This window comes from Lycorma delicatula, chromosome 7, assembly GCF_047948215.1.
Source record: "Lycorma delicatula isolate Av1 chromosome 7, ASM4794821v1, whole genome shotgun sequence".
NCBI classification, from domain to species: Eukaryota; Metazoa; Arthropoda; class Insecta; order Hemiptera; family Fulgoridae; genus Lycorma; species Lycorma delicatula.
Genome location: NC_134461.1, coordinates 110,705,166 through 110,728,794, shown reverse-complemented (window position 1 = coordinate 110,728,794; position 23,629 = coordinate 110,705,166). Strand labels below are relative to the sequence as shown.

Sequence of the window (23,629 nt, the reverse complement as noted above, 5' to 3'; positions counted from 1 at the left end):
AATAAATATTAAATAGCCCTAAAATAATATAAATTAGCATTATCATAATAATATTACTATAGTAATAGTATACTATATACTATAATATACTATGAGTAGATACTACACTTATATACTATAATACTATATAATAAATATTAATTATTAGCCCTAAAATATTAAAAAAATTAAAATTAAGTTATTACAGTATGACAGCATTCATATATATTTGATTTAGAAACCATGTCGACCATTCATCAAACTGCACAGTTAATTAATAATTAGACAACATACTATAAATCCAGTTTCAGTCAAAACAAATAACTTCTATCTATAAATCCAGTAATCTATTTAAATATTCAAATTTATGAATCATTTCTTCCAAATTCTGGACTTCCAATATTCGTAAACATACTTCATTTGCTTGATGGAGATTGATGTATAAACCTTTACATTTACAGCAACTGTAGAACTTCTTATAAAATAAAAGATAAAAAAATTATCATCTCATATATTTTTCAGTTTAAAAGTAGAATTTATAATCTACGATGTCTGTTTAGAAAACAACAGAACATTTTTAATTATGCGCCAACGTAGATATTTAGTGACGTGCGATTGGCAGCATTGTGTTTCACATAACCTAACCCACCGGGTTGGTCTAGTGGTGAACTCATTATAGCAAATCGGCTGATTTCGAAGTCGAGAGTTCTAAGGTTCAAATTCTTGTAACGGCAGTTACTTTTTTACGGATTGAGTAGTAGATCGTGGATACCGATGTTCTTTGGTGGTTTGATTTTAATTGACACACCGTTTTAATTGAAAGCCGGGCTTCGGCTACATTGAGGCAAAATTCAATCATCTCAATGGATCGGCAAAGGATCTCCATTGCCGATCCCAAGAAAGCACGTCAGTCTCGAACCGATGAAAGTGATGCTCTCTGTTTTTTTCGATTTTAATGGTATTCTGCATTTTGAATTCTTGTCTCAAGAGGAAACAGTGAACCGTGCCTACTATCAAGGCGTTTTACAACGGTTATGAGTAAAAGTCTGCAAAAAGAGACCAGAGTTGTGACGAGACAGCTCATGGTTCCTTCGCTACGATAGTAAGCACGCACACTCGGCTTTGTGAATTCGTCAGTTTTGTGCCAAAAATCAGTTGACTGTCCTCCCTACTCCTCAGACGTGGCTCCTTGCAATTTTTTCTTATTTCCGAAATTAAAATCGGTGATAAACGGACGCCGTTTTGAGACTATTGATGACATTAAAGCAAATTCGTCACGAATCTTAAAGGACATTTCAAATGAAGCTGTCCAGGACTGCTTTGCGAAGTGGAAACACCACTGGGGAAATTGTGTGAATAGGAAGGAAGTACTTTGAAAGAGACAAGGACTAATAATCTGTGAAATTAATAATAAAGATTAAACAAAGTTCAGTTATTTTCTGATCAGACCTCACATGAACCTTAATTTTAACTTAAAAAACAGCAATTTTTCCAGTTTTGAACATGATAAGATTTTGTCCATCTTTAGATTACTCATACTTTAGTAATTAAATTTAAAATAATTTTAAATGTACTATTGCTAATTGTTTAAAACTAAAATCTTACCTCCATTTGTAAATTCGTGTATAAAGCTGCTATATCATCAGCTGTACTTATGTTATCCCCTGAGTGTTTAGACAAATATTCATATAATTCTTTATCTTCTGGTGTTTCTTTACTAGCCATTTCAGCCATTACTTTTTCTCGTTCCATCCAGAATCTGGGACATGGAGCTAGTGGCGCTAATATCTAAAACAATATAAAATCACAACAAAGATTTTACCATTTCTAACATTTTAACAATTTTTAACATAAAGGAATTTAAAAATATATTAAATTTGACAGAAATAAACACAACTTTAAATTATATTTTATTATAAAAGGAACTTCCTAACAATTTAAGATGGGTATCATTAATAATATTGTAACTGGTATTCACTTGATAATTAAACTGCATAATTAGTTCCAAAACGTTTGAGCGGAAGAACTATTTCAGTACAATTTAAAGTGAGTTGTTAATTTATAATATTAAAAAAAAATTGCCTCACGTTAATAACCTAACTTAAATAAAATTAATGTTGAAATTTTAAAAAAAAAATTATTTTTTTAAAAATCAGCACACGTTTTTAAAGATAAAAGTTGAAAAACTTTTGCATTTCAGTTAGCGTTTGCTTTTTTAGTGAGCTTCTGCTTAGCTTATTATTGAGTGAAAGCTAACTCAATTACAGGTAAAGTTTTACCCAATTTTCGCCTTCAAAAATATATTTAGACTGTTTTGGTTTTGATTTCCTTCAGTATTGAAAGGATAGTAGATCCTTTACTGATAATACAAATAACATTACTCAAAAAGTATTTCTTTTTTTTAATTAGGCATTGTTGCTATAATATTAAAATGTTACACTTTTCCTTTATTTTGGACGACACTTATAATGCATAGAAACAACTTATAATGCAAATTTTTTAAGGAGGCTTCCAGAAATATGTGTTATACAATGTTGACAGTCATGTGTTTAAAAATCTTGTTTTATATTGTGTTTTTATGGCACTATATAATTCAAGAACTAATGAGCAAACTTTAATAAATTAAACATTTATGTGTAGAAAGCTTTTTTTATATACATTCTTTAATAATAGGAGCCTGCATTTTCATTTGTTTTTAAATTCTATAATTATATTAAAATATATTTATTTATAACTTTTTAATTTACTGAAATTTAATATGGATGAATATGCGAATTCTGCTGTCCAGTACTGGAATGGAATATTTAAAACATTGTATTTTCCTTTGTTCTATTCTCATTATTGACACTATTATATATATATATATATATATATATATATATATCAATCTACTAAATCAAATTTTTTTTTGTTCATCCGTTCTAATTAATTCGAAAGTATAAACAAAATTCAGTACAGAATCAATAAGAACTCTTACCTTATCTTGTTATTTTTCTTTTTTATATATAAAAAGTGCTTTTGAGAAAAATCCTTATCATTAGTTCATTAAAAATGAATTACACATTAAAACATTAATAATCACTAAACATAATATTATTAGACATTAATTAGTGTTTAATTTAATTAATTAGTGTCTAATATTAATTATTACATAATATTATATTAGTGTTTATTAATTTTTTAATGTGTAATTAATTTTTCATCTTTAATCAACTGATGATAAGGAATTTCCTCGAAAGCGCTTTTAATACATAAAAAAGAAAAAGGAAAGAGCAAAATAATAAGATAAGGTAAGAGCTCTTATTGATTCTGTGCTTTGGTGGATTGTGCTGAATTTTGTTTATAGTTTGGAATATATATACATATATATAATCAATATGATATATATTATCACTTGCACATACACACACACACACACACACATATAAAATATATATATATTTCTTCTGTCCGTGTGTATGTGACTGAACTCCTCCTAAACGGCTGGACTGATTTTGATGAAATTTTGTGTGTGTGATTAAGTTGATTCGAGAATGGTTTAGATTAATAATTTGATCCGATAGATAATTTTTTTAAAATTAATTAATTAATTGATTTGTTTTTGTTGATCTTGGGATAGTTAAGGTTCAAAATTGGATCTGGTAAGCAGCGCTGCGATCGCGTTTTCTAATTTTTTTTTTCTTTAATTTTTGGCATATCAGACAGACCCAGACCCAGGTAGTTGGTTTGCGGCCAATTTTTTTTATTTTGTTGCTTTTTTCGCATATCAGTTATTTGCATCTTTAAAATAACGGTTTAAAGTGTAATTAAAAAATATAAATTGTGCAAATTTGTAAGGTGCAGTATTGAAGTGAGTATTTTACATGAATTTTAATGAAATATACACGTGCATTCAATAACAATCAACTTAACTTACAAATTTAAATTATCAGTTCTCATTTGATTCTATGCAACTTATGAAGTATTGAACGGCTCTTTGAAAATAAAAAATGCAAGTTTATAAAATAAATTATAACATAAAATTAAAATATAAGTTACTTATAATAATTATAGTTTAAAGTATATTTAAAAAATTGAAGTTATAATTTTTGTAGCTGATTTATAAAATATAAATTTTAGCTAATTTTATAAAAAAATTTCTAAAATTGTTTTTAATTTACACTTATCTTTACGTTGCTTTTTTTTCAGTGCTTTAATTTTTTTTATTAATTGATTAATTAAGCTATCACATGGTTATGAAACTTCAAAATTATTAAATAAAATAAAAATGTAGAAGGTACTTTTTTAGAATGATCTTAAGTGAAAATTAGCAGTAATGTTGATGAAAATTTATAAATTACACTAATTATTAGTTTTACGACATTTCGATTTTTTAATTCAATTTTCATCAGACATCTCAATATTTAGTGAAAATAAATATTAACCATACTACACATAATTAATCAATAAACACATTACAATAATACAACATTCACAAACTGATAATAGTTTTTACTAATATTAGTCATATTAATGAAATTTCGTCTACATTCCTGCTAATTTTAACTTAAATAAGTTATTTATATTTATGTGTTGTGTATTTATTACAGAACAATGCCACGTCAGGACAACGTCTCTCGGGGCCGCTAGTATATATATATATATATATATATATTTAAAGGTTTTATATTTAAATTATGACTGTAGAATAGTAATCAAACATAAAAAAATCCTTTCACCACCCGAGTTACTACCTTTGATTTTATTAATCATATAAAACAATCACTGCGAGCAAGGTGACAAAGTGGCTGGACGGCTGCCGTCGATTTAAACTTCGAGGATTAAAGACTCAGTGTTGCCGTGGGGCTCCTCTTGCAGGAACTCTCGTCGTGAGGAAGTGGTTCTCTGCTGGTTACGATTGGGGCATACGAGGATCACACACGAATATCTAATGTCAGGAGGAGACCCAGCCCTGTGCACACGATGCAACTGTCGCATGACTGTGCACCACATTCTCGTGGACTGCGTGTGTTATGCGGCGTTGCGTCGTCAATTTAATATACCCAGCAGCATTCTTGATATCTTGGGCAATGATGGCAGGGTGTTGGAACGAATGTTTCTCGTTTTGCATAGTACTGGGTTACTGCAAAGGATTAGATACACTAATATATGTTTTTTTTGTAAGGAGAGTTTTTTAATAATTTTAACCTTTATTTTCGATTTGATTTTTTAGTTCTATGTGTTTAATTTTACTATCCGGGGTGGGATTTTTGCACAACCCATCAGAGTTAGGTAAGTTTTTATACTTTCTTTATTCTATTATTTTATCTTTAATATTTTATCAACTTTGTCTGTGATATTAGTTTTGGGTTTTGTTTTGCCTTCTTCGCTTGTTTTAGTAAATTGTTATTATTATTATTTTTTTTTTGTCTTCAGTCATTTGACTGGTTTGATGCAGCTCTCCAAGATTCCCTATCTAGTGCTAGTCGTTTCATTTCAGTATACCCTCTACATCCTACATCCCTAACAATTTGTTTTACATATTCAAAACGTGGCCTGCCTACACAATTTTTTCCTTCTACCTGTCCTTCCAATATTAAAGCGACTATTCCACGATGCCTTAGTATGTGGCCTATAAGTCTGTCTCTTCTTTTAACTATATTTTTACAAATGCTTCTTTCTTCATCTATTTTCCGCAATACCTCTTCATTTGTCACTTTATCCACCCATCTGATTTTTAACATTCTCCTATAGCACCACATTTCAAAAGCTTCTAATCTTTTCTTCTCAGATACTTTGATTGTCCAAGATTCACTTCCATATAAAGCGACACTCCAAACATACACTTTCAAAAATCCTTTCCTGACATTTAAATTAATTTTTGATGTAAATAAAATATTTCTTACTGAAGGCTCGTTTCGCTTGTGCTATTCGGCATTTTATATCGCTCCTGCTTCGTCCATCTTTAGTAATTCTACTTCCCAAATAAAAAAATTCTTCTACCTGCATAATCTTTTCTCCTCCTATTTTCACATTCAGTGATCCATCTTTGTTGTTTCTACTACATTTCATTACTTTTGTTTTGTTCTTGTTTATTTTCATGCGATAGTTCTTGCATAGGACTTCATCTATGCCTTTCATTGTTTCTTCTAAATCCTTTTTACTCTCGGCTAGAATTACTATATCATCAGCGAATCGTAGCGTCTTTATCTTTTCACCTTGTACTGTTACTCCGAATCTAAATTTTTCTGTAACATCATTAACTGCTAGTTCAATGTAAAGATTAAAAAGTAACGGAGATAGGGAACATCCTTGTCGGACTCCCTTTCTTATTATGGCTTCTTTCTTATGTTCTTCAATTGCTACTGTTGCTGTTTGGTTCCTGTACATGTTAGCAATTGTTCTTCTATCTCTGTATTTGAACCCTAATTTTTTTAAAATGCTGAACATTTTATTCCAGTCTACGTTATCGAATGCCTTTTCTAGGTCTATAAACGCCAAGTAAGTTGGTTTGTTTTTCTTTAATCTTCCTTCTACTATTAATCTGAGGCCTAAAATTGCTTCCCTTGTCCCTATACTTTTCCTGAAACCAAATTGGTCTTCTCCTAACACTTCATCCACTCTCCTCTCAATTCTTCTGTATAGAATTCTAGTTAAGATTTTTGATGCATGACTAGTTAAACTAATTGTTCTGTATTCTTCACATTTATCTGTCCCTGCTTTCTTTGGTATCATGACTATAACACTTTTTTTGAAGTCTGATGGAAATTCCCCTTTTTCATAAATATTACACACCAGTTTGTATAATCTATCAATCGCTTCCGCACCTGCACTGCGCAGTAATTCTACAGGTATTCCGTCTATTCCAGGAGCCTTTCTGCCATTCAAATCTTTTAATGCTCTCTTAAATTCAGATCTCAGTATTGTTTCTCCCATTTCATCCTCCTCAACTTCCTCTTCGTTCTCTATAACACTATTTTCTAATTCATTTCCTCCGTATAACTCTTCAATATATTCCACCCATCTATCAACTTTACCTTTCGTATTATAACTACCGGGCGATGATAACGCCCAAGCGTTTTTCGCCCACAAACAACCAAAAAATAAAAAATGAAAATAAAAAAAAATTACTCAAAACTACCATGAAAATGTTAAGAAATATACCATTTCATATACATTTTTTAAATTTTTTTTTAATTCTAATCCTGTGGTTTGATTTTGATAAATATTACTGTAAATGTAAATTTAAAAAATAAATTCTAAATTTATTTAATATATATATATATATATATATATATATATATATATATATATATGTATATGTATATATGATCTATTTTAAAAATATTATTAAAATCTTTTCTTGAAAACATAAAAGTTTATATATTGAGAAATTATGATGATATTTCTTCAAAAACGATATAATGTACTGACATCTTTTTTGTATAAATGGAATTACTTTATGAATATTACCTGATCATTATTTGTTGGTACAGAATGAATTGGTACTGGTTGCCAGATGAGTTCTTCATTCCATAATTCATCACCAGAAGGAGGAAACCATCCAGCTACCAAACACTGAGCACTCATATGAGTTCTATCATAATCACTGCTGTTAACTCGAACTGCTTTTACTGAATATTTGTCTATAAATGATTCGTATTCCTTTCGAAATAGTTTTCCCAGATTAAATAGCTGCATTTTTCCTTTCTTTTAACAAAAAGAATGAATAAAAATATAATTAAGTTTAAAGAAATTTATTTAGCTACAAAATATTACAATTATTAAAAATGGATAGGTTAAAATTTTTACAGTAAAACTTCATTAATTCCAACTGGGTTAGACTCACTCCAAGTTAGTAAAATCCTAATTTAAAAAATTCTTTTAGTACAGATTTACAGAAAACAATTATGCACCAAAATGGTATATCATAACATTCATCGAAATAATGAATAAATGTGCACTTTTTACTATTAAATAATTTTATAAAACAAAAAAAAGGAAAAAAAGGTTGTAAGTGGAAGTTTATGTCTTTGAATAAAGGTTACATCTAAAAATTCAAAATAATTTTTTTATATTCACACAATTTTTTTTATTTGATTAGTTTTATGACCTTAAACATTTATTATACAACAGACACATATTTAAGCAGAAAGATAGAGACAAATGTTTTAGCACATTATGATAAAATAAATTTATCAGTTAGAACAAACTTATCCAGTTCTAGCATTCTAGAGTCTTTTACTTTGTCTCAATTTACATTAAGGAAGTCTATAACTTGCATTGGAAATTGTTCTTTTATTCGGTAGATAAAAATTAGAAAGCAATAAAATAAAAATAATTAAATTACATAATTAATTCATCAATTTAGACAATCAACAATATAATTTTGAAGTGTTTTATGTTTATTTTAATTCCCTTAAGTTATTAAATTACTGATTACTTTTGTAACGTAGTAATTTTTGTAATTTCATACTTTTTGCTTTTGGATTTACCTGTCCAACATATTTCCAATTTCTTAAATGTAAAACTTTGATGCCACAGTCAGTATAATACAATAAGAAAATACAGCAAGTTTCAGGAGTACAATGGCAAGGAATTTAATATAACTTTTTACATTTGTAATAGAAACTGAACCATTTTTCCCCAGTACACCATAGTATTTAGATCTATTTCTTTAACCAAGTTACTTTTCAGCAGAAGTTGGGATTGATCCTCATCTGGCATGATGCTAAATGTTATACTTCCATATGAAGATGTGTCAGAAAATTTTTCTGAAATCTCTAGAGCCCAGGTTAACACTACATAAAATAACATATTCGCAAGTAGTCTAAATTATTCAGAGGGATACTGTTATGAGGTATGGGGTGCTTTCCATATATAACTGAATCAATTTATTATTTAATTAAAGTTAAGAAAATATCATCAAACATACTTGCATATGGATATTACATTTTTTTTCTTATATAGATTTAATTGACTCGATTACACTATATGTATTCTGAATTTCCAAAAATGTTCAGATTTAGCTAACAATATTAATATAGTCCAAAATTTCATATTATTAATCTAAATTAAAGTGAAAATAGTTATATTAAATTCCAATGAAGAATGTAAGGCACATTTCAGTTTTTTAATGTGTTATTTTAATATTTTTTACATAAAAGTGAATGTTACCTTTTGTCTTCTGAAAAAATTGATATATTTAATTACCAAGATAATTTACAAATAATGAAAGCAGCCTCTGGACCTAGGGAGAATGTGCTTTGGGCATCACATCACTATATGGAGAGAACAAAAAGCACTAGTTTAAAATACCGTTTCCATTTTAGGGTTATAGATATGCATGCCCACATATACATATTCCTACATTGGAACATGGCTAAATATTTCAATAGTCAAAAAAAAGTATGTATAGGCTTCTGAACACAATTTTGTGTCCTCTATTGCAGGAGAGAGAATTTTTCAGAAGGAGGTTTGCTTCTGAAATATATTAATAATTCTGCTACAAGGTAAGTTAGTTTATGCTTGTTAGTTTACTGTATGCGTTTTGTTTGATTATTAGTGATATTTAACTAATTAGGTGTAAAATTATTTAATATGGATGAATTAGATTCTGTTGTATGTAGTCATGGTATTTTTTTAGTCATTCTTCACAACAACAAAATTATTCATTTAAAATCTGATTCTAATCCAAAATATCACATACACAATTACTTCAAACAAGTATATTCCATATCATTTACTTAAAAAATGCAACACAAAATCCGTATAATATAACTTCACATAATAACTATATGTATGGATGGGACTATTATACAATAATTAACATTTGAAACCATCTCGTGCACAAAAAATACATAAGAATTTAGATTCATAAAAATATTAAGAATTTTTACAGTCTGTACAGCTCCGTACTTGCATTTTTCAATGCAGCCAAATCTTACACTAAAATTTTTACGTAAGAAAACACCAGCATACAACAACAGTATAAAAAAAATAATAAAAAACAACATAACACTACAAACTTAATTGAAGTCCTTAACCCAAATCATATCAGAATAAAGATACTTAAAAGAAAATTAAGTATATTGCAATCCATCATCCCTACTATGAGCTCAGCAGTTGTAGCCTTCTGGGTACAATACTTTGAAAACATTTTCTAATTATTAGGCAGAATGAGAAACATACCAAAAATAACATTGCATAACAATTTTATGCTGGTATTGCTGTGTTAATGACATTATAAAAAAGCAAAATAAGACTATGACTTAAATTCCATACGCCCATCAACCTTTCAGTTCACTACAAGATATGAAAAAATAAATCACTTTAATTTTTTTGATCTCACAGAATTCAAAATATATGACAAGCACATTTACAAAAATATCCTTAAAGCATACAACAGAATCCTACAAATGTCATAGTTAATCGTAACAAGTCTTATCAATCATCTTATTCTGAACACACAGCTTTCTACATGTTCCATCAACTACACATATGCCGAAGAAGAAATATACTCTGAAGTAATACATGAAAATATCTGACATAAGTTAATGGCTACCCAACAATACTTTACATTACACAGAAAAAATTAAAAAACGCAACCATTGACATAAAATACATAATGCTAATTTATTTATCAAATATATCGTACCCAGAAATATAAATTTTACACATACACATAAAATCCAAGATCTCAACATGCTTGAAAAATGTTAGATTTGGAAACTTGCAAAACTTTTAACATCTTATTAAGTACAGCACATGCCAAATGTATTATCAGACCATACTAAAGGACTTCCTACTGAAGGAGGTCAGCATTAACAATGTCAATGGAATTACATAGGTAAAAGAATGAGTAATTGCTTGGCATTTTTCACATGCTACAAAAAGTAATTTATCATTTATCTAGTAACTGTAATAGGGCTAAGCCTGTTTTTAATATGTAAATAAATAAACAAAAAAAAAAAAAAATAGTAATTAAAAATAACAACAGAAAACCCTGCCTGCATTTCCCTCATCTCAATTTAAAATCAACATAAAAATAACTTTCATTAAGATTTGAATTGTTATTTCTTTATAAAAGGAATAAGTTAAAAACTCTTATAATTTTTCTATGCTTATATATGTGCTTTGAAAGTATTCAATAGCCAGTTTTGAAATTTGACACTGAAATATATTTTTCCTTTCTAAATATCTGATTTATTTTTTAAGAACTTTATACAGCTTTAGTATATTCACATATTTATTTATGCTATTTTATGTATTTATATTTTTAAATTATTAATATGGATTTTAAACACTTCTTAATTTTATTTTATAATTAACTGTGTATTTTTTATTCTGTTTTGATAACGGTTATGATTTTCTTTGACCCATTCCTGGAAATGCTGGTGCAGTTTGTTTATCCATGCACTAGCATACCCATCAATTCCTGATGTGCAATATATAATGTATTACTATGCACTATGTACTAAAATGATTTATTGTCATTTTTATTTTATTTTATTTTTTGTTATAAAAGGGCATGCATTTAAAAATTTATTTGTAAACTCCTGTCATTATTTGTTTATATTAATTTTATTATCTTTATTTCATTATTTACTTGTTTATGTGGTGGAAAATGTGTTTATTGTGCAATAAAATAAATCTTTATAAGAATTATAGATTTATACATGCAAAATGTAAATTATTACCAATATAACAAAAAATGAGAAGAGATTTAAAGAAAAAATTTTATAAAAAAACATTTTAAATAAAAAAAAAAAAAAGTAATTGTTATCATCTTTAACATCATGGAAAAACCATTAAGTCTATGTTGTAAATGATTGTTTATTAATTAAATCACTTCTTATGAATAAATTCTTGGATGAAATTTAATGTTTAATGTTGTAGTTAAATTATCTAAAAAAAATGTAAATAAGTTTCTTAAATTTTAGTGCTGTTTAGGTTTACAATAAACTTCTGTTATATAATCAAAGGATTCTTATTTCTTTATAAAAGGAATAAGTTAAAAACTCTTATAATTTTTGTATGTTTATATATGTGTTTTGAAAGTATTCAATAGCCAGTTTTGAAATTTGACATTGAAATATATTTTTCCTTTCTAAACTTCAGAAATGCCTACAGTATTATTTTTTATATATACTATTTATAATCTATTATATAAATTTCTTTCAAAATAAATAATCAAATCTGTTTTGAAAACTGTATGAAGTATTCGTTTCCATGTATTTGAAATTTATAATTTAGTTAATATCTATTGGTGAATCATTTATACAATGATAATAAAACTACTAATTAAATATTACAATTATACATCATTACCAAAATTATAATTAAGTTGTAGCTCTACTATAGATTTTTTTTATAGACAAACCATATTTTTGTCATTGAATATAATTGGAATGCATTTTAACAAAAAAATTTAAGGGACAGATTAAAGTTTATAGAATTTAAAAAAAAAAACAGTGTGCGATATATTTTTATATATGCCTATTTCCCTAACATTTTGTTATATTCTAAAATCCTCCGTAACAAACTGTTATATTCTGAAATGGTTATTTTTATGGTTTAGTTACTCAGAATATAAAAAACACATCAAGTAGTAAGAATTTTGACTCGAGGTTTTCCATTTTAGTAAAAGCTAACACCTTTGTAAAGATTAGTAAATGTACAAGAAGTTAAGTTCTACTTTAGTACAAATTTTCCACCTTATTAAAAGATAAAAACTGATAATTGAAGCAGCACTAGGTGATTCAGATCAAATTTAAATGTCTATTAAAATTAAAAGGCTTTATTCAACCTTATCATTAAAAAAAAATCAGTTTTATGAAGTGATTTTTCAAATAATGAATATTAAACAAACAATTTGGAAAAATCAAAACAAAATTATATGTTTTTAGATCAGTTTAAAATAACTGGTGATATCTTTTCTGTATAGAAAAATTTTTCTTTTAACCGGAAGATTCCTTGTAATGAAAAGATTTTGAATATGAAAAACTAGAAATCTTTCATTTACTTCAAAATTGATATCTCATCTTGTATAATCAGCCATCAAACTACAATTATGCACATAATTAAATAACTTTCTTTTTGGCCAGCCAGTTGATATAAAAATTAACATAATAATCTCTAGGTCTAGTATTGGTATTGGTATTGAGTTCAATTACCAATGTAATGTCTGGCATTTCCCACATTGTTTCATCACCAATTTAATATTTATCCAGGTTCTGTGAGCAACGTCCTGAATGAGACAAAAATATTAAATTTTTTAAAAAACAAATGAACTTGGAATAAAGCCTATGCAATTTGAGCCAACATTTTTTTTAACAGGGTACTACTCTTAACATTTTGACAATAAAATGGCCTTACGATTAAGTTTAAGCTCTATTAAAACTACAGCAAACATTATTGTTAACATTTTTTGTATAATCTATTTTAAAAGAATATTGGTTGTCTCTCCTGAGTTTTGAAATTTTTTTAGTTTATGAAAAAAATAGTTATTTATAAATAATAATCTATCGCTGGAAATTACTCACATTTGTTAGCTGACCTAATCCGATTGGCCAGTATTTATCTTCATCTTTGTAAGGATCATTTTTATAAAGGTGTTCAGGTGTCCTGTGTCCATGACGATGAAGCTGAAACATGAGAATTTGTAATTAAAAAATACACATATTACAAGATGTAGTAGTTTGTTTAATATTTTTTCTCTACTTTATATATTCTCATTCGTATTTCATGAATCCTAGGAATGGAAATAATAAATAATTTTATTACATTTTTATTTTTTATTCATTGCATCGATATTAATTTATTTCAAATTATAATTGAAAATAAGCCTATTGAGAAAAACAATCTACTTTACATGTTATCATTTAAAAAAAAAAAATAATTTAGTAATTTTTTTAATATATTTTAATAATAATAATATATAATATATTTTAACATTATAAACATTGATACTTCAGCATAAACAAGAACAATATTTTTCCTTGAATAAATTTAAGTTTTGTTAACTTCACTGATTACTAAAATCATAACTGATTTAAACAAAAATCATTTCACTAATTGTTAACTGACAAAGAAAATTAATAATAAATTTGTAAATCAGTATGATGTAATGAGATTTACACTTCTATCAAATAATAGAATATTTAAAAAATACAAATGGCCTAAGCCACATATGACAAATTGATCATTTGATAAGATGTAACTTTTGTATATATATATATATATATTTTTTTTAATTTACATGTCAGTGACTCAGTAAAAAGGTTCATCATATCTCAAATTTACATACTAGCCACTTACTTCCCGGTTGTCCACATCTTGCTGGCATAAAGTACAACTCAAAAAAAAAAAATATATTTTTAAGAATTTCATTCTTGCTGGAATCTACGTTTGATACCAGCAGAATTGTATTCTTCTGATATTTTGAGTTATCTTTTTCAATTTTTTATTTGTAATTATCCTATTGTCTGTCAAATTTTGTTCTTTTATTTCTTGGATTTAGATTCAAATTGGCTTTTTCGACAACAATGAATCTTTCTTTTCTTTTCTTTTTCCTGTTTAGCTTCCGGTAATTACCATTCAGATAATACTTCAGAGGATGATATGTATGAGTGTAAATGAAGTGTGTAGTCTTGTACAATCTCAGTTTGACCATTCCTGAGATGTGTGGTTAATTGAAACCTGACCATGAAAAACACCGGTGATCTAGTGTTCAAGTCTGTGTAAAAATAACTGACTTTATTAGAACTTGAACGCTGGAACTCTCGACTTCCAAATCAGCTGATTTGGGAAGACATGTTCACCACTAGACCAACCGGTGAGTACCAACAATGAATCTATATTTTCATAACTTAACTCATTCTTAGTTGGAACCATTACAGCAGTATCAACTAAAAAGTAATGCAGAAGCCTACTTCCTTAAATATCTCTCTCCTTTCTGTTCTGCAGCATGCCTTTTTCTCATTTTCTATTTTATTATAGTTACATGAATGTTACCCAGATATTGAAGTAGCATACCTTTCTTCATTTTTTCAAATCTATTTTTCTTAAAATTTAAAATATCTGTTCCATTCTATATTATCAAATGTTTTTTTAATACATCTATTTATGTCATATACATACACTTTTTTCTTCAAGTGATCCTATGGTGCTATGTTCTGCAAAAAAAAAACACAAGTGTGATGTAATTTGTTGCCACCAGTAGGTAGCATCACACACTGGTCCCATAATTCACTGACAGTTTATTTACCAACATTGAGCTGAATCGCCAACAAGTGGTCAATACATAATGAAATAGTAAATTTCTGGCAGTTACTTTGTACTACCAAATTGCTATGGCCAGTGGTTAATTTTCAACAGTTTCTTGGAAGTCAGTTATGAATGGAGTTGAATGACCAAATGACAATTTCTTTCACTAAAGTGATTCCTTAAAAAGTTGTTTAAAGCAAATGATTCTAAAATAACATAACAAAGTGACTAATAAAATTTTATTATATATAATATGTTTTACAGTTATTTTATTTTTGTTTATACATTTTTTTTTAGTCACTATGGACAATCTTATTTCAATGTAATTCACTTTTTCAGTTTCTTTTTCTTCCACATCTCCTTCATCATTTCCCAGTGTTTTGTTCCTTTCTTTGTCCAGCAATACTTCTTCCATTGTTTTTGTTATTCCTGGAAACCTTTGATGTTTTGCAATTTCTTTCTCAGTGGTGAACATATTTTCTATATCTTCTTATGTTGTTTTCAGTTTTTTTCATATCTATTACAGTTTCTCTGTTCCAGTTGTTATTTGTTTTTAGATTAACTGTTGTGAAGAAGTTCTTTATTTTTTTTGCCTAATTTTGTTGAATAAATTTCCAGAAGTTTCAGACTCCGTCAAGCATATTTGTATAGGTTCTTCAAAGTATGATGACCTGTTTGTATTGTTCTTGAAAACAGTGACTTGGTTACCATTTGGAATATTATTTCCTTTGACAGTTTCCATCATGCTTTAGTTAGAGAATGGTTAATTTGTGGGTCAGTAATATTTCAACTGAGTCAAAATACAACCAAGGTAGTTAGCCTTGAAGGTCTCCATTTTATTCAGTGTGATAATTTTGTCTAGTCATTGTCAATAGGATGTCTGTTTTAGATTTTGCATAAATAAATGAAATAAAGGGTTTTCAAAATTCAGGTAAAACAATTTCTTGGTTACTATGATAATCCATTAAAAAGGTCAGCCATGTTTTAAATTTTTATTTTAAGTGTAACCATATTTCATTTTCGGATAAAGCTTTTTTCAACCTACAATGCCAATGTGAACAATAATTAATAATGATCAGTTTTAAAAATTAAATAATAAAAATAACATCTTACTTACAACAGCAACAAGTTCCAGAGAATCAGTAGTTTTAATAGAATGTGCAAATATATTGCTTGAAATTTGCAATGTTAAAATGATTAAAATGTTTGCACTTTTTGTTGATAAATCCATTGTATTTTAGTTACAAAAGGTAATAAAGACTACAGACCACACTATCTGGAGATCACGTTCTCTGCATGCTAAAAAAAAAAAATCCGTATCAAGAAATAGTTTTCCATTTTTTATATAAAGATCATTATTTTAATTTTAGCATTAAAGATTTTTAATTTTTTAAGTATAAAATTTGTGAGTTTAAATTACCTTATATGAACTGATTCTTAACTTAAAATGAAATAAATACTTTGAAACTTTCAATCTACTATTTTTATGATTCTGCATTATCTGTTAAGAAAATAATTAATAGTTTTATAAGTTTTAATTGTTTTGAGTAAAATATTAATTATTGAGTAGTACTGTGTGATAATTTTTTATAAAAAAAATATTATTGATTGTTTGAATGTCTATAACTGGTACTGGAAAGAAAAGCCTTTCATGTGACAAGTAACTGTACACAGATTATCTTAAACTTGGCTCTTTCAATTGTTTCTTCATACAAATATTAAGTAAACTAATGGATGTCAGTAAAACTTTGCTAGATGGATGATTTCAATTCCTGTCAATCCCCACCCTACCCAAATACTCATATGTTAGTCCTAACAGGTTTATGAACATTATACTTTTGAAATTAAATGCCATTTAGATTTTTATTAAGGTGATAAAGAGGATTTAAAAAAGTAATTAAATACAGTATAGGAATTAATTTTTTCTTTAATAGGAAGTATTATAACAAAAAAAATTTAAAGTTAGTTGGCAAATATTTTTAAATGCATTTAAAAATGTTTTTCTAGATTCAGATAATTTTTCACATGAAGCAAATAATTAAGTAAAGATCATAATACATATACAATACAGATATAATTTTTCTAAAGGCCCAATATCGTCAGAATAATTAATCACTGGAATAACCTGAAATAGTGGGCGGTTAAATAAAAAAACATACGTTAATTTTCTAGAATATGTTCATCGAAGCTTGGAATTTACATAAACAAAAAGGTTGCAAAATTCATAATTTTCTCACAGTTTTTTAAACATGTAAACAAAGCTTTACTAAGGGAGAAATTTGTAACATTTATTACCAGTCCAAAGATAAGAAATTATTTGTATAAACTTTTTAATTAAAATTAAAACATTTATATAATAATAACTTATGCATAAAGAAACCGAATTATGATAAGAAAAAAAGTTATTTTAACAGGAATATTTTTTATCTAAAGATTAGAATAAACATTTACAAACATTATTAATTCTACCTGTATTTAGAATTATCCACCACCCTTGTTTTTTAATGATTTCATCCAAGGCTATTAGACTGCTGTAGCGAACAAACTATATGACGGCCTCTTTTAAATAAATTAAAATAAATCTTAATTTATAAACAAAATAAAAATTAACCTAACCTGAATAACTGAAAGAAATGTCCTTCGAATTATTAAATTTAGGTCAAAATTAAACTACTGATTTAAAAACTTGTGGAATTCTATTTTTCTTTATTTATATCATGATTTATTTATTGAGGTTGTTTTTTTTTTTAGAACACTCCTCTAGTTTTGGACACTCATGAATATGATTTATTAAATTCTTGCCCCAAAATTAAAATATTAATTTTGAACTCTTATTCTATAAACATTTTCCTGTCTATTCAAGTTTTTCAACATGAAAAAGATGCTTATAAATAAATGAGTATTTTTTGGTTAGTAAAAAAAAAAACAGAAGGTTTAAATTAAATAAATTGGTCCACATGTCCCCGATGTGGTTGCTAAAAAATCTAAGACACTAATTTAGTAGTCTTACTTAAAAATGAAGGGTAACATTCAAACTATATTGTTATCCTTACATTTATGTTAGTAATCGAGTTTTAAAAATGGTAGATATTTTACTCTCCTGGGATTGGATTATTCTGCGTATCACAATTCTTGTCAATCCGGTCTATAAATGAATTTTGTTCTCTGAACATTGTATCAGTACACCCGAATTATTTTCAGTTAATATACTTGCATATTAGGTTACTTTCTTACCTACTTCATAACATAAGTTTTTATATTAAATTTAATGTAATTTCTAACTACTTGGATGATTTGTCAATTTACTCTAAAACTTAGGAAGAACATGATTATTTTGCTAACTTTTGGGATTATAACTTTCTTTAGAGGAAGATATTAATAAAGACATCTATCAATTGTATTTTTTATTCAGAAAAATTCTCTTTTCTGGAAACTGATAATCATCATTATAATGAGTCTTGATAAAAAATTAAAATTTTTATTACATGTTTGTATTATTTTCTTCTCCACTCTCCTATAACAATGTAAATGATTTTTAAGATAAAAGATTTCACGCCTCATATTATTCAAGAATTTATTTTGTACTGGAATATTTTAATATTAAAAATATGACTAGTAGGTATTATGATGTCATTTTTATTTAAACCGTTTTATAACATTTAGATCTACGGTATGTTTTTTAAAGTATTTTTCAATTTTTCATTTCTCATTTTTTATTTTACAGAATTGTAAAGTGAAGACTGAATGTAATATTTATATTCTTTTAAATTCAGTTTGCATATTTAAACTGTTTTATGAAGAATATTCTAAGTTATCAGTTTTCAATTTGCATTGTTTACTTCAATGCTGTTTTTTATTAGTAATTTTGAAAACCGAAACTTAGCAGAGCTAAAAAATGAAATGTTGGTGAGAAATCTGCACATTGTTTCTGCATTCTACTTTTTTGAATAAAAATTGGTTACAAAGTTTTCTTGTTTACTCTTTAACTCTGCTCATATTTATTTTGTATAGGCAATTGACTGTTTTACATAGCATTTTTCTTTGTTTCGCCATTAGAGGTAATCTTAGCTTAAAAATTACTGGTAAAAACTCATAATTTAATTTTCATATCCTGTATTTAACTCGGTTGAAATTTTGCAAATAAAATGTTCATTTCATTAGAATTGAGTCACTTCAGCAACTGTATTTTCATGGCAGCTATTACTTGTTTTCTTTTAAAAAAACTGTTTACTGTTTTGGGTACGTGCAACCAAAACATCTAACAGAAGTTGCATACGAAATTGTTCTATTCTTAATTAAAAATGAATTAAGGATTAAATTTCTCATAGGCTATCTTCAAAATGTTACTTTGAAAAGTGCATTCTGAAATGCTAAAAAACGGTTTTTTTAAACAGCGTGACTCCTCACTTTTCGAAAATTTAAAAGTATTTAAAATAAATACAAGTAACTTTTTGCTTCCTGTGTTTCATTTTGCAGTCTTCACTTCTGAAATTCTCATTTCTACTTTCTAACCTTTACTTAAAAAAATCCAAAAAAGTGAAAAGTTGAATAGCCCTTTAAAAAACTGGCCTTTTTTAATAAATCTGAATTATTAGAAAAGTTAACGATAGAATTGTAAACGTTTTACATCCTACTTTTACATCCTACTTCATATTTGAAATTTGTTAATTGAGTGTTAATTTAAAGAAATTCTTAAATCATCTCATAATGAAAGTTTTTTTGTTGTTTTAGAAACGTTGACTTATAATACTTAAAACTGTTATTTGGACTGAAGGTGGTTTGAATACTCATCTATGATGTTAATAAAAAGAGTTGCAATTTTTTATGGAAAAGTGTTTAAAGACATAGACGGTTGTCTATCAACGTAGCGAAGAAATCTAATAAATTCTTCCAGTTAAATAAAGAAACTTTTATAAGGAATGAACATAAGAACATTTTTCAGAAGTTTATGATTGCCGTATCTAGCATTTTACAGAATTATTATTCAAAATTATAATCATTATAATAAACTGAATACAATATTTTATTTAAATCTATAGAAAGATACTAACGAAAAGATTCGCTGTTCTTTTAATATTTAAAAAACAACCATCAGCAATAAATTTTATATATAGAAACATTTAAACGTAAAATGAGTACATCAGATATAAAAAATTAATTATAATGATCAACGGCAATTGATACTAATAAGAGTTATTTTCTCTGGGTGCAATGATGTAATTTAATTTTATTCAAGAGAAACTGACTGACAATTAAGGAATATTTGACTACGGTATTTTAAATATTACTATAGAAAAGAACTGAAACTGTCCTTAAGAATTCAAACTCTGATGTGGATAGCACACAACTTCTTGTACGCCTATTAAATTATATTTACTCTTTTTTTTTTTAAATGGAAAGTACATAAAATTTATTTATTTTTTTTGTTGTTATTGTTGTTATTATTATCGAGTTATTATTTATCAATTATTTTTTTTTACAATGAGAGGTTAATAATTAATAAATCAATATATTTAAATTAAAAAAAAGTTAAAAAAAGAGATGAAGTCTGATTCGAACCGATGTGCCTTCCCCTAAGATCCAAATGTTTCATTAATAAAAATTTGTTTCTGGTTATAACTCTGGAACCAATAAAAATAAGTACCATTTATGATATGCATTGAAAAGCTCTCAATGAGAGTTTATTACTGCAGTTAAAAAGTTCATAATCCAAATTTTTTTTTAGATTTTGGGATTTTTTGGGCACTTTTGGTCCAGTCTTGCAATCAAAAGGGAAGGTTCACAATCAGATGTTACAATAGTTCTAAATACAAAATTTCGACATCCTACAGTTAGTCCTTTTTGAGTTATGCGAGATACAGGCATACGTAGAGATGTCATGCTGAAACTAGTAAAAATGGTTTCAGTGATGGTCAAAATGGATATTTCCGTTAAAATCTGGAAACGGAGATTTATTCGCGATCACTTATAGATAGTAGTATACCGATGGGAATGTCACTTGTGTCATTCGCATTGGTGGCATCTTGATTGAGGCGGACTGAAATATGTCAAATGTGCCAAAGTTTTGAAAATGATCTCCGGTAAAACCCATAAGGGCTAGGTAATGAAAGGGATACCCATCGGGTTGATCTAGTGATGAAAGCGTCTTCCCAAATCAGCTGATTTGGAAGTTGAGAATTCCAATGTTTGATTTGAATAATAGATCGTGGATACCGGTTTTCTTTGGTGGTTGGGTTTCAATTAACCCCACACCTCAGAAATGGTCAACCTGAGATTGTAAAAGACTACACTTCACTTACACTCATATATGTCATCCTCATTCATTCACTGAATGAATACGCGACGGTGATTCCCGGAGGCTAAACAGGAAAAAAAAGATTTATAGTAACTATGTTCTTATAGAGAACTAGAAGACCCGGCAATGTTTCGCTGTTTGATAGATTTGAGTATGTAAATAGATTAAATTAACACAACTGAAAGTTTGATAAAACATGTAAAAACTGAACATTACGGAACTTCACAAAATTTAACCTCTCAATTTAACCTTTTTCCTCAATTTCCCTTTTCCCTTTTTCCACTTTTCCTCCTTTCCCACTTCACTTTTTCTTTTTTCCTGTTTCCCTTTTCATCCGCGCGTAAATCGGTCCAGTAGTTTTTTAGTCTACAGAGGACATACATACGAACATTACCTTTTTTATATAGAAGATGAAAGTGTGTTTGTATATTTATTTGTTTCGTAAATATCTCGACACTGGCGCCCCCTAGCGGGTATAGTTTTTGCAAAAATTTTTCTTTTCACTTAACTAATATATATATATATATATATATATATTCTAAATATGAGCTAAATCGGTCCATAAATATAATTTTTCTAAATATCTCAACCCTAGCGTCACCTAGCGGGCCCATTTTTCGCAAAAATACTTCTTTTCACGTAACTAATATATCTCGTATATTCTGAATATGAGTCAAATCGAAACATATATAAAATTTTTCGAAATATCTCGACCCCAGCGCCATCTAGCTGGTCCAACTAATTCAGTAATCTTCGCCGGCGTGCGCACAACTCACCAAAGTTTAATCGCTATTGGATCAATATAGGAACGAATACGGAAGAAACAAATAAACATACAAACATTCATTTTTGTATATATATATATATATATATATATATATATATATATACATAAGTTTACTCAATATTTGGAATTTTTATTCATTAAAACAAGATCTTTTAATGTCGTCAGTTATTTTATATCTACATTATGTATCATGAAAGACTTTATAACTAGAAGTCAGCTGCCTAATTTATAGTTTTATATCCAACCTTGTAATAGTGAATCAAGTCAACGTAAAATAGTTTGGTTATGTTATTTTTTCTAGGACAAACGTGCGGGATGATTCCCAATGAATGTAACGGCGGTTTGGTTGAATAATTTATTCGAAGGTGGACTGCGTAGAAGTTGTTTAACTGATAATCTTAAATCATTTGTTAATTCCTGTAGAATTTTAATGTTATTCTTGTATTGTTTCAGTTTTCATTTAAGAATTAACTACAGTAAATTTTGTTTGTTGTGCTATTTATTTCTGTTAAGAACAATTAATATTTTATATTATTAAATTATATTTATATTGAAGACGTGATACTAATTTAATATTGTGTTTATTATATAATTTTATTTAAGAATGTTTTCCTGTAAACTATAAACAGTGCGTGTATGTTGTTTACCTTCTATATTTTTCAATGCTTTTATACTAATAAATCTGTAATATTTAAGCTATATATTTCTAGGATTTTATTAATTATTTTATCTATACTATTCTGTTTTGTAAATCGTTTTCTTTTATTATTATTGTTATTGTTCCATAAATTAAACTGAGATATCCCAATAATTCGTATGTAATTGTAGCGAAGATTAAATTATAATAAGACAAAGAAAATAATAAAGTAAAAATAATTAAAAAAAGTATATTACCAATTATAAGGTGTGTGATAACAATTGCTGCCTTTCTTATAGTCCGATATCAGAACTGTGATCTCTTCTAGTGATGCAAATACAGTATTAAAACAATGATGACCAATCGAATCGACAGATTGAGCCACAACTACGTATGTCGCTCTTTATATCTTCCCACCTCTCCTATTTAAAGTTATGAAAAAGCGGAAATACAGTCAAATAATTTATAAATTATTTTACTTCCTATGATTTCTTCTACGCGGAAATAAAAAAAGAAAATTTAAAAATAATATTTTGATTTATACAAGGTTCAAAAATAAAAGTTGAAAATAATGTTTTAAAATATTGAAAAAAAAAAATTAATTATTAAATAATTATGTTAAAATCCCATCAGGACTGGCATTTTGCTACGCTACAAATTTCGATTCTCATATACCCAGCTTCTT

At 27.3% G+C, this 23,629-nt stretch overlaps 1 protein-coding gene across 1 annotated transcript in view; it reads right to left on the bottom strand.

The window, feature by feature from the left end:
- The window catches only part of LOC142327649 (lysosomal acid phosphatase-like), a 31,446-nt gene extending 8,094 nt beyond the window's left edge, over window positions 1-23,352 (bottom strand). Inside the window, exons 1-5 of the mRNA XM_075370867.1 lie at window positions 23,202-23,352; window positions 16,343-16,524; window positions 13,503-13,604; window positions 7,432-7,668; window positions 1,585-1,767 (exon numbers count right to left, since the gene is read on the bottom strand). Of these exons, the coding sequence (XP_075226982.1) occupies window positions 1,585-1,767; window positions 7,432-7,668; window positions 13,503-13,604; window positions 16,343-16,456 (636 nt within the window). The 5' untranslated portion in view covers window positions 16,457-16,524; window positions 23,202-23,352. The remainder of the gene's footprint in view (window positions 1-1,584; window positions 1,768-7,431; window positions 7,669-13,502; window positions 13,605-16,342; window positions 16,525-23,201) is intronic.
- Between the last annotated feature and the right edge of the window lie 277 nt (window positions 23,353-23,629).